The following is a 13,378-nucleotide window of genomic DNA, read 5'->3' as shown; positions in this document are numbered from 1 at the left end:
AAATATTTGCACAGATACCTCCGTGTTGCATTGCCACCGATTTCAGATTAATACGTCTCGCGTTCCGCTCGCACTGGAGCGTGACAATACCGCTTGCACGTATTTAGGTAGCTCGCCATCCTCCGCCATCTCTCGTACCCACGAAAGTAGAGCGTTTCATAATAAGTGCGACCAGGGGTCCGGGTTACCCGATACACATTGTAATTAATGTTACACGATAATTATGCAAATTGCATACTTGTCGAGCGGCTAGATCGCTCGGATGAACGACGGTGACGGGATCTATCGCCCCGGGCTACGATCTACGACTGCGACGCGCCATTTTGACGCGTCCGGGGCTGCTGTCGTTTGTCCTCCCCTGCGGAGAGCCGGAAATTTGAAAATTAAACGAAACTGTACAATTAGACTTATTTTTGTGAGTTGTCCAAATTTTTCACGTCGGTTTTAAGAAAATAATGTGACAATTATTGTTACATCTTTTTAGTGTCTTCACAATTTTATTTTTCATTTTTACTTTAATTCATTTTAGATGAAATGATCTTTGGACGAAAACATTCCAAAATTTGTACAAGCTACAACCAACGTCAAACGAATTTCAAACAACGTACCTACAATTAAATCATTTCAAGCCTAACCTAAATATTTTTAGTTAATCATCGTTAATGCAAAATGATCTTTAGGTTTATACAAAAACATTCCAAAATTTGTACAGGCTATACATTAACCAACGTCAAATGAATTTCAAACAACGTATCTACAAATGAATCATTACAAACCTAACCTAAATATTTTTAGTTAATCATCGTTAATGCAAAATGATCTTTACGTTTAGACAAAAACATTCCAAAATTTGCACAGGCTATACATGAGCCAACGTCAAATGAATTTCAAACAGCATATCTACAATTCAATCATGTCAAACCTAACCTAAAAAGTTCTAGTTAATCATCGTTAATGCAAAATAATCTTTACGTTTAGACAAAAACATTCCAAAATTTGCACAGGCTATACATGAACCAACGTCAAATGAATTTCAAACAGCATATCTACAATTCAATCATGTCAAACCTAACCTAAAAAGTTCTAGTTAATCATCGTTAATGCAAAATAATCTTTACGTTTAGACAAAAACATTTAAAAATTTGTACAAGCTATACATTAACAACGTCAAACGAATTTCCTGCAACATATTTCCTACATGCATATCTACAATTGAATCATTTCAAACATAACCTAAATCCAAAAATTCAATTATAATTATCTAATTAAATTGTCGTTAATGAAAAACGATTCGGCGCAGCAATCGACAGGAATTTCAAGCAACCTACATCCATTTGCAGGAAAATGATCTCGATGCGAGCCATCGAGATTTCCATTTTGCTGAAAAATGCATAGCTCAGACAACAATCTCGGCCACACGCGAACCGTAGAAAGTACTTCGGAATTTCGCATTCCGCGAATGATAACCTCGGCGCGGCCATGCGCGTCAGGCCCGGGAAATCGGGCTCGTGATTTTCGATTTGCGCGACGACGACGACGACTATGGCGGACCGGTATGGAACAGGTACGGTGAAAAATCGCGGTGCGTCCACGATCGGACTTGTAGTAAAGTAGTACACGCCCTCGTTTCGGTTTTCTCCTCCTCCAGCGATTTATTGAAATCGAACCTCCTCGAACGGAAATGACTCGATCGGTCGTCATTCGCGGATCGCAACCGCGGTTCCGGCCGTTTAAACGTTCGCCATCATTCGAGTCACGATCCGGCCTGTTCGGGCCGCCGAGAGAAGAACGAGCGAAATATATTTTTCGCAGACATTCCTCCATCGCGTCCCGGACAGACAGCCAGCTGACGCTACGATATTGTTACGTACACCGCCGTGCCCAGTTTCTGCTGTTCTTTGTTTTGCTACGTGTCCCTCCGTGAATTAGTTTCCCGGTGAAATCGGGTTTCCACCGGGATAACAGCGGCTACTGGTTTTCTTCGATAAAGTTGCGCCGAGGAGTTTCCGAATAGTGGCGAATATGGCAGGACCTTGTCTTCTCCCAAAATGGGCAAAATATAAATATTAATTGCATATCAGTTTCAGAACGCAAATGTTTACGAAGTTTTCGAGAAATATTAGGGGGCCCATAATTATTTTGAAATCTAAAACGAACTTTCTAGAAAATTCAGGTTTTTATTTCTTAATTATAATCTCCATCATTACGAGTTTGCCATCTTTCCTGCAAATTTTCAATCCCCCACTTATAGAAATCCAGGGTTCAAGCAAAATATGACTCAAGATGCATCTCCTACAGAATGTTTTATTTCTTAAACAATGCTCCAGAATCCAGAGATCTGATAAACATCGCAAAATTTTCTGTGTTGTTACATTAAATCCCGCATGAAAATGAAAAAGTATGCAACGACGAATATGATCCTCGGAAGCTACGGACGTCGCCATTTTATTACAGATTCCTTTTTTTAAGCTTTGTGTTAATACTTGCGGTAGTAGGGTTACACTTGATCAAAGTTAGAATGCAACCGCAATCCGTCGTCATTGGAGATTTTATACAGAAATAATATACCGGTCTAGAATAAACGGTTCCGAATCCGCTAAACCCTAAAGCAAGCAGATCACGTACACCGTCGCTCAAAAATACGGCGCATGTTATGATTTCAATCCAAATAAAATATTCCCCGGGGAAATGAACGTTCCGTTCGCAATTTTATTCTGTCGCTGAAATTGGCAGAGCCGGATACACTCGAAACATTTCGAAAAATATTTTACTTGGCCAATAAATACTTCGCTTTACGATTATAAAGTCGTATCTATTTTAATAAACATAGAACGGATTTCGCGAGCGTGTGCAGTCTTCGTTTACTAAAATGTATTCTGTTTTATACACCTCCACCAGTAAAATAAGTAATTGTAGTACAAACTAATAATTATTTTTATGCAAAATAAATATTCTCTTCGCTTTACGATTATAACGTCGTATCCATTTTAATAAACATAGAACGGATTTCGCGAGCGTGCGCAGTCTTCATTTTACTAGAATGTATTTTTTTTATACACCTCCACAAGTAAAATAGGTAATTGTAGTACTAATAATTATTTTTATGCAAAATAAATATTCTCTTCGCGAATTGCGAAGAATACGTACCGAATAGAAAGTTTTTGCTTTCCTGAGAAATTTTCAGAAAATAATAAATTAAAATGAATTCTAATAATAATAATTCGTCGAAACCCGAATTACCACGGATAGACTGTACAAAAAAAAAACCAAAACAGAACCTCTTCCCGGTTCCAAAACCCGGCTAATATTCGCGCAGGCATCATAAGTCTCTGCGCATCTGGTTGTCACCGAACGAAGAACGCGAGACCCAAAATAAACACTCTCCTCCCCGCTCCTTATTTAATGACTCTCGCGCATCGTTCCGAGCGTCTTTCACCTGTGCCCGGGGAGCGTCGTTCCGCAGAATGGTGGACAGAGAGGGCACATACACGATAATCGCGAAAACGAGAGAGCAAGAGAAAAGAGAAAAGAAAAGAGAAACAAAGAAAGTGGAGGACGAAGCACAGCATCGGAAAGAAGGAGAAACAAAAATTAGAAACTTAACGCTAAACCTACCAAGCATTAACAGTATAGTTATACTTTTAAATGCCTTATAAAAATGGCAACCCTAAATTTATTGAGGTTGTCTGCAATGTTCAATATAATAAATGCTTCGACAACGAAATGCCTTCGATATTCCACGGTTTTCCATAAATGAATTTTTATAGTTTCAATAATTGTGAAATACAAAACCAGCCATTCTGACCGTGGTAGGTTTAGTGTTAAAAACGTTTTAAAAAATAGTCCCCGAAGAAATAACCGAATTACCAGTTCACGACCAAAATTGTCGTTGCTGTCGAATAATTTCTTAACCCGTTCCTCGTGTCGGCACATTTTAAAGGTTCATGTTGTGACTTTTATTTTTCTAACGTGAGATATACACAGGCTCAAAGTGCCAAACTTCGTCAGTATATATGCTTCTAAACAAGAGCAAGAGCAATGTTATCGATTAACAAAATGAATTACTTATCGTTTCATCTCGAGGGACACGTTGAGAATAATAAACGGATGACTAACACTAGTCTCACGGAGCACTAAGAGTATTTTACATTACTTTACAAAAATAAGCGTCTATCCAAGATGTCAGCCATTTCCAAAACAATATATACGTAGATGGATCCTCACAGTCTCAACAATCGTAGATTAAAAATATTAGAACCCGTGGTTTTGACAGGTCCCGTGACCCCAGTGTTAGGAAATGGATGGCCAAAAAATGGCCACATTTGCGAACCCTGTTGGTTGCGTGGAAAGAGCAACGAGAGCCCGAAAATAAGCGCCCACCTCCCGGTTCCCTATTTAATGACTCTCGCGCCTCGTTCCGAGCGTCTTTCACCTGTGCCCGGGGAGCATCGTTCTCCGGAACGGTGAGACAGAGAGACACACACAGAGAGAGAGAGAGAGAGAGAGAGAGAGAGAGAGAGAGAGAGAAAGCCGAGAAAAACAGAAAGAGAAAGAGACGGGGTCTGTTTACCGAGAGAGAAAGAGAGAGGGACAGCTACGGTCCGCTCGGTGCGTCAGAAAAAGAAGGAGCGAAAACGGTGGCAGAGAGCGGTCGGCACAAAGGGAAGGGGCCGGCTCGCGAGCACGGTGGGCCTGTTTGGGGCCCGCTGAAGGCGGAAGGAGCCGGGGAGGGGTGATCGTGCGGCCAGAACACGATCGAGATTGTCAGTAGGTCACTGGGACGTGGCTCGTGGCCGAGACGAGCGTGGCTTGCACCTTCAGTCAGTCCCCGTTGGCCAAGGTAGCCACCTCTGGGCCCGTAGAGTCGAGTCGCCGCGCAGACAGGGACAAACACACACTTCCTCGGGCCCTTGTCTCTTTTTTTTTTCTTTTTTTTTCTTTCTTTCTTTTCGTTCCGTTTCGTTACCGAAAGGGAAGCACGGTCGCGGGGCCCCGATGAGGAACAACTGACCCACGGCGCGCATCCACGGGGTTAATTCGCGAGACCGGGGGTGACTAATTAAACCAGGGGAAACACCGGACTAACGAGGATCCTCCGAGCGAACGAGCCGACGCCAGTGTCTCCAGCCGAAGGATTCGACAGAGGTGCATCGATCTGTTCTTCCGGTCCCGGATCTAGAGGTGTGACTATCGATTATTATCGATGTCTTAAGTGGGTACACCTGTCGGACGGTGTCGAAAAATTGACCTGTTTGTGGAATTTTTTTGACAAGTCACGGCGAAGCGAGGAACCTCCGCCTTTTGGGAACGCGTGCATGTAGCTTTCGACTTTGTTCTCCAATTTTTTTCAACTGGAAATATCGCAAAATGGCGGAGTTATTGGTTAATTCTGCAACCGCGTGCAACGTCGGTTGCTGGCCGATAAGAACTGGATCGCCTGAAATGAAAAATTCTTTTTTTATTTACAAACGAGAATGTGTTATCCGCTATATATCGTGGTGTTAGAAACAAAATTTGGTCATTATAGTAATGGCGATATTTCGAAGACGGAAAAATCGACTTCAAACGGTTCTAAAAAATTGAATAATTGGAATATCGGAAAAAGCCTACATTTTAACTTGTAGGGAATTTTCCCTGGAAAATTAAATATCTCTTTTCACATGGCATTTTATACACTTTGAAAGATCAACGAAACGAAAAATCGATTTTTTAAAACCGTCTGTATCTGCTTAACGATATATCGATAATGTCGTTAAAATATCGTTAAGGCTAATTAAAGGAGGAGCTGATATTAAATTAATTATTCGGTGCATATTTTTCGTTCAATATATTGTAAATATCGATACAGTCTTTTCTCGATATATGTCATAGAACTATATACGGCAGTGTATCGAAGAATAGTGTCTTCTAGCCGATATATGTCCCTGGGTAGACCCGTGTTGTGGACATATATCGAGAAAACACTGTATTTACCGTTCATTCTATTATAGTGCAATCAATATACTGTAATCAGGTCGAACAAAAATGACTAGATCCAAATGATAAATCATTACGCGTTACACTTCGACGACTCCTGTCTTTATTCGCCTTAACGATACCTGAAAAATATCATCGATACATCAAAGTATTGGTAACGTATCGATATTCACCGTATAGTCACACCTCTAGCCGGATCCTGCGCGTTGATGTCACTCGAAGTTTTCATACTTGTTGATCGCGAAGATCTAATATCGAGCACTTTGGTGCTCGACCCTTCTCGCGGTTCTCTTTTTTCCTTTATCTACCATCCCAGTACGGGAAATTTAATTTTTCCTATATTTTTTCCTCCTTTTCCTCCTCCTCTTCGTCTTCCTCTTCTTGGCCTTCGCTCTACCCACCTTCCCGCACGGTTAAACTTTATTTCCTAGCCAATTTCAGCGGAAACGAAGCTCTTTTCTTCCTCTCTGTCTCTTTTCGCGTGCATGGACTTTGAATCTCGCGAGATTGAATTCCCCGAGCTGCGTTAGAGACCGAAGTTCTTCGTCTTCGTCTTCTTCTTCTTCTTCTTCTTCTTTCGGCGTGGCGACGCGCCGCGGACTAGGTTTTAATTAAGAAGTTCGAGTTTTGAGAGGACGATGCCGGTTTGTTTCGGTGGATTGTGCGTATCGAGATCGATCATCGGAAAGTTTCGCTGTCCGACATTTTTCTTCAGATTTTGTTGGTAGTTTTTCTACCGGCCATCTTGCCCGACGAGTCTGATAGGGAACGTTGGATTTTATTTGTCGAACGATGGAAGTTTCGTTGCGTTTTGTACAAGTGTTCGCGTGTGGCCACATTGATAGCGAGCTCCATTTTTTATTGCAGAGAGGATACACGCATGATGGAGAGGACGTGGCGGAGTATACGGAAGACAGCTTTAATCTTGTTGCTGCCTTTGTTAGTGGCTGTGAGTAGAACTTGTATTTTCAATCGGCCATTTTTTATCCGACCTCTGCGAGTCGCGTTCGATAGCAATGGACACGACCGTCGTCGATTGTTATAGGTTTTATATAACAATTTTTAGCATGCGTGCATTTTGCAAACAGTTGGGACGAGTTTCGGAACTTTTAAGATGAAGATGGGGAAAATTTATTTTGCAGTTTTTGTTTGATGGAAGGAATAAACGATTTTCAGCGAATTTTATACAAAAGAGATAGTTTCAAGGTTTTTAAGATGAAACAGGGTAAAATTTATTTATGGACATTTTGTTGTTTTCGTTTGACAAACATTTGGGACAAGTTTTAGAGGTTTTAAGATGGAGGTGGGGAAAATCTATTTTGCAGTTTTTGTTTGACGAAAGGAATAAACGATTTTTAGCGAATTTTATACGAAAGAGATAGTTTCAAGGTTTTTAGGCTGAATCAGGGCAAAATTTATTTATGGACATTTTGCTGTTTTCGTTTGATGATAGGGATACGATTTTTAATGCTTTTGCAGTTTGTTAGGAGACAGTTTTAGTGTTTTTTAGACGGCGGAGGTGGGGGTTAGAATTAATTTTTGAAAATTTTTTGGGTATTTGTCGAATTGAAAGAGTGTCACTGTTCACAGATGAGATATTTTATAAATACTAAATACGTAGAAAAGTTCTTCAAGAAACAGTTTAAACAATATAGAAAGCTCCTACGCTTTAAAAACTGGCGCAAATTCAATTAAACGTGGCAAATTATTTTCTTAATTTTTCAAAGAAATATATATTTCAGTCTGTTTTTAGCAACCAAATTGTATTAAAAAATGAATGCATTCATAAAATTAATGTAGATTATTTATATTTTGCATAAAAATCCGACAGTCTCAATATTGACAGGACAACGCGTCCCAAAATATAGAATAATAATTATAGAATTATAATAAAATATGCAGTATAAATTCCCACATATTTTTATACATTGCTGATCGTTTTAAATGAATATTTAAAAAATTTTCAAAATGAGGGACTTACCTAATTTCTACAGCAAGGTGTTTAATTATAGTTAAGAAGACTGTTGCTAAACGAATGGCGAACGAATCAGGGGTCTGTGTACTCTAATTTTTCTGTGATCATTGTGTGTTTCATTAAGGAATACTTTGTGCCAAAAGACACACACACATAAACGGTGAAATCACAGTAACAGGTGATCCTCGCCGATAAATCACCGTTGACCACTTAGTTTCGTGGGAGTGCGGGTTGCGTTCTGGCAAACAATCGATTGTCGTATTACCGTGATCGGCATTATTACGTCCGTGTCCTCCAATTCATCCTCGAGCGAATGGAGATTACTACTCGTGGCTGTTATCCTCGTTCGAAGTGACAGACAGCTCGTACGGTGACCGTTATGTCGCGCTGCGTAAAACAGGTGAATCTATTGATGCAGTTGTCTGTGTTTCGTGCCGCATTGTCGGCGAGCTTCTGTCGATCGTGTTCTACACTTCCGTAGACAAGCCCCGCAGTCTGTTTTCTGGCACCAAGTGGAACAGATTCTACCTGAAATAGTAATTCAAAAATACAGTAATCCACATCGTTAATCAAGCACACTTTACATCAGAATAACTTCCTCAAAAATGGGCCAAACTACTGCAATTTTTCTGTGAAGCTAAATGGATCAGTTTCGGGAAATTAGCTAAGGAAAATTTCGGGGAAAATTGACGTCTTTATCTGGCCCCGTAATGGAAATTTTGTAAACTTCATTAATAGGTTAGTTTTAACTTGTTTACGAGTTAGAAACGATCGTGAGAGTTGCAGAATTTGCAACAGGCCATTCGATAGCTTATCCATAGAAAACTCTTTGTGCCAATTTTCAACTCTCTATGTCGACATGGGGGGTAGTAATGGGGTGACATCGAAAATCGGGGTTTTCCGTGATTTCTCTTATCCCCTTCAATTAAAAATTCTGAAAAAAATCGGAAATATCTTAGCTATTAGAAGGCACATCTGTGAATTTTTTCAGAATTTTTAGCTTCGAAACCGAATTTTAAAAAATAAAAGAAATTTCTGAACTATATATTCTCGTGTAAATTTTATTAGGTTAGTTTTAACTTGTTTGCGAGTTATAAACGATCGGGAAAAAGGGTTGCAGAATTTGCAACAGGCCATTCGATAGCTTATCCATATAAAACTCTTTGTGCCAATTTTCAACCCTGTATCTCTACATGGGGGGTAGTAATGGGGTGACATAGAAAATCGGGTTTTTCCGTGATTTCTCTCATCCTCTTTAATTAAAAATTCTGAAAAAAATCAGGCATGTTCTAGCTATTTGAAGGCACATCTGTGAATTTTTTCAGAATTTTTAGCTTCGGAACCGAATTTTAAAAAATAAAATAAACTTTGAAATGCCGATTTCTTGAAGAAGTTACGACAAACTAAGTTTATATTTTTACAGTTTTGGCATCTCGTTACGGTTGTTAGCATATAATTTTTTCAGACTTTTCAAAGTGGGGGCACACAGTTAAAAAATATATGGAAGAGTTCTTACCCCTATGTTTTAATCATCCACTGTACGCGAAGAGATTTTCGTTTTTATTTCCATGGTTTTTTCATGCGGAATTCTGCGCACTATTAATTATTTAGTTGATGATGCTTGAAATTCGTGTTGACTCTGCGCTCGAGAGGAAAAGAACACGGGCGAGTTTCATTGATACACCTAAATGTCTGTCGGCTGGACCGCTATTTACGGGACACGCACGTGTTGGCTGAGATACAACACGACGTTAATGCTTCTGGGGAATCACTATAGCCGCGGGCCCTACTTGTGCCACATACTGTCGTCTGTTCGAAGACGAGCACTTGATCGGACACTTTGCACCCCGAGCGGGGATAAAAAATGTTTCTGCAGAAACTCACCCCTCAGAAATACTTCCTACCAATGCTGTGTTGATTGTACTAATGTACTATAGTAATTCTTTTGTGACTATAGTGTGTTAATCCTATACGAAATCTGTTCAGATTAGATCATTTCGTAGGAAATTATATCCTTTAATTTATAATCGCATAATCGTAAAACGCAATGGTACACAGTGTTTATTTCTTCGTAATTACTTTGTAATTGCAGCTTGCAGTTTACAATTTTGCAATTCGTCGATTGTTTTATTTTTTTTATATTCGCGTAAATACCCATCAATCAAATGTTCCGCGAGCGCGTGGCGTTGATTTCTGGCTGCAGTCCAAATTTAATTAACGAAACAACCGGTGTTTTCGTTAATCAATAGGGAGTGATTGAATTGTTCCAATGATTCCGTTAAATCTAGACAACGAGCTCGCGTTGATTCCCGAAAAGATTTTTCCGTCGGATAATATAATTGTGAATTTTTAGTATTTCGAGTATTACTTAAATTGGAATTGTCATTGAAAATAAAATTTAATAAACTTCTCAATAATTCTATTTTAAACTTATCTCATTTTATCTACTATTTATCTTTTCAATGCATTCTTCATCATTGCGTCAATTTGACGTCGATGAGGATTAAAACCGAACCTGATCCTCATTTTTCGATTTTTCAAAAAAATCGTACATAAAGTTCTTCGGAATCGTCTTGCAGATATCAATTTGTACAAATTTTGGGCAAAAACGTGTCCTCAGTTTCCCACGTGCCATTCGATACAAAATTATCCCAGAAAAAAATAAAAAATATCCGGAAAACTAGAAACTGTAGGCTTCAAAACGAGCCTAGGTTTATTGTTATAGGATTCTGTTTTACAAAATTATAACAATTTAAATCCACGTCAGATTCAGCCCCAAAAAGGTTGCGACCAGAAACGTGTCCTCAGTTTCCCACGTGCCATTCGATACAAAATTATTCGAGAAAAAAGTAAAAAATATCCTGAAAGACTAGAGACTCTAGGCTTCAAAACGAGCCTAGGTTTATTGTCATAGGATTCTGTTTTACAAAATTATAACAATTTAAATCCACGTCAGATTCAGTCCCAAAAAGGTTGCGACCAGAAACGTGTCCTCAGTTTCCCACGTGCCATTCGATTCAAAATTATTCCAGAAAAAAATAAAAAATATCCTGAAAAACTAGAGACTCTAGGCTTCAAAACGAGCCTAGGTTTATTGTCATAGGATTCTGTTTTACAAAATTATAACAATTTAAATCCACGTCAGATTCAGTCCCAAAAAGGTTGCGACCAGAAACGTGTCCTCAGTTTCCCACGTGCCATTCGATACAAAATTATTCGAGAAAAAAGTAAACAATATCCTGAAAGACTAGAGACTCTAGGCTTCAAAACGAGCCTAGGTTTATTGTCATAGGATTCTGTTTTACAAAATTATAACAATTTAAATCCACGTCAGATTCAGTCCCAAAAAGGTTGCGACCAGAAACGTGTCCTCAGTTTCCCACGTGCCATTCGATACAAAATTATTCGAGAAAAAAGTAAACAATATCCTGAAAGACTAGAGACTCTAGGCTTCAAAACGAGCCTAGGTTTATTGTCATAGGATTCTGTTTTACAAAATTATAACAATTTAAATCCACGTCAGATTCAGTCCCAAAAAGGTTGCGACCAGAAACGTGTCCTCAGTTTCCCACGTGCCATTCGATACAAAATTATCCCAGAAAAAAATAAAAAATATCCTGAAAAACTAGAGACTCCATGCTTCAAAACGAGCTTAGGTTTATTGTCATAGGATTCTGTTTCACCAAATCATGACAGTTCAAACATGAACGATTTTTCAATTGGTTTTTGGAGCCGATGCGTACAGTGGAAATGCACCTGGCAGAGCGACGTAGATGCACCGCGCGCGCGCGGGCGCGCGTGTGTGTGTCCCGCAACGAAAACTACACGGTGTTTCAGTGTTAACTATACGGCGAGCAGCCGAAGCGAAGATAGTAGGTCATCGCGCCGGACGCGTTGCCCTCTTTCGACTATACTCTCTAGACGATCCTCTTTCCTCTTTGCTCGTTCGCGCAGCTCGCTCTCTTGTCCCCGGTTCTCTTCCCCTCTTTTCTCTCTGTCAAGGAAACGGCCCGCGATGCGATATATAGCAGGTCAGACTCTAGTCGAGTTCCAGCCAAGGATTGACTCGACTTCTTTTCCATCGGCAGCTTTCTTTCCTGAGAAACGTCTCGCCCTGTTTTCGTGCTGTGTTCCGTCTCGTCTCGACCCGCCTTCTTGTCGTCTTGTCTCGCTTCCGATCTTGTCGGTCTTTCAACGCTAAACGATACCAGTTGTCCCGGTCGCGTGACTGACAGTCGTCTTGCCTGCCCACGGCAGAAAACTTTAACCCTTCCAGCTTAGGCTACATAGTCGAGCTCGTAGTACTCAACATTTTCCTTGAAGGTCGCCTAACGTCGGACCGCTTCAACCCTTCGCACTCCAAATCCATCTCCTGCGACCTACGATATTCATTTTTGTACAAGATTTATTTTTATTCGTTTATTTAAACTTGGAAAGAATCACTGATTTTTATGGAAAATAAGAATGCTCGGTTTTAATTCCGAGAGACAAGAGCCTAAAAGATATTTCATTCTTTCTTTAACGATTTTATAAGATTGAAAATAGTGTGCGGATACTCTTCGATTGCTCTGTTTTAACACTAGATTTACGGGACCCGTCAAAATGGCGGGTTCTAATATTTTTAAATTGCGAATATTGAGATTGTAGAAATGCATCCATGAGCAATTATTTAACAAATTGATTCCTTTGGGCATATATTATTTAACACGTTCGTCGCCGCGTCACCCATATGTGGGTGACGGAGTTATTTGTGCAGGTTTTAAAATGAATTTTTACGTTGATATATTCATCGTACTAAACTTGATTAGGATCTGTAACATGCAGAAAAGTTGGGGGATTACTCAGTATCATACATTTAATTTTTTGCAATTTTTATTTCATTAAATAACTTACTTTGATTTTATGGCATTTTTGGGTTTCTAGTTGGGCGTTCAAAGTGTTAAAAGATGGCTACAAACTTTGATCGATACATTCATGTTATTTGTATAAAGTAATGTAAAATAGTCATTTTTAGGGCTCCGTAAACCTAGTGTTAAATGGTACCTACTCACTTTCGTCATGAATGACGACAAATTTTGACCAAGTCTGCGGATCTCTGTGGAAAATTAAAATTGTTCAAGTCAAGTTGTAAGAAGGAAATAAGAAAGAAATGGAAACTCTTTGAAGCGTCCTGGAAAGCGGAAAATAATGCGAAGACGTCCTTAAATTCTTCCAATTGCCTTTCCTTTTTTTCGCAAGAGAAAATGCAGAATTTGTTTTGCCTTTAGTTCTGCACGGATCGCTGAAGAGGAAACACGTATTCTTTTACAGTTTTCGATAAAGCAGCCTGTGCTCAAAATATTCTAAAAAGTATAATTTTTGTTTACAACCCTGTAATAAAATGGCGGCGTCCGTACCTTCCGAGGATCATATTCGTCATTGCATACT

At 39.5% G+C, this 13,378-nt stretch overlaps 1 protein-coding gene and 1 long non-coding RNA gene across 6 annotated transcripts in view; one reads left to right on the top strand and one right to left on the bottom strand.

Annotated features, from left to right (window-relative positions):
* Window positions 1-13,378, bottom strand: part of LOC143365874 (uncharacterized) — a 501,730-nt gene that overhangs the window by 80,238 nt on the left and 408,114 nt on the right. The window lies entirely within an intron of this gene.
* Window positions 6,848-13,378, top strand: part of Dyl (transmembrane protein dusky-like) — a 29,208-nt gene continuing 22,677 nt past the window's right edge. The window contains exon 1 of the mRNA XM_076803397.1: window positions 6,848-6,925. Coding sequence (XP_076659512.1) covers window positions 6,857-6,925 — 69 coding nt within the window. The 5' untranslated portion in view covers window positions 6,848-6,856. The remainder of the gene's footprint in view (window positions 6,926-13,378) is intronic.

Source organism: Halictus rubicundus, chromosome 2 (genome assembly GCF_050948215.1).
Source record: "Halictus rubicundus isolate RS-2024b chromosome 2, iyHalRubi1_principal, whole genome shotgun sequence".
NCBI classification, from domain to species: domain Eukaryota; kingdom Metazoa; phylum Arthropoda; class Insecta; order Hymenoptera; family Halictidae; genus Halictus; species Halictus rubicundus.
This window is presented reverse-complemented; position numbering and strand designations above follow the sequence as displayed.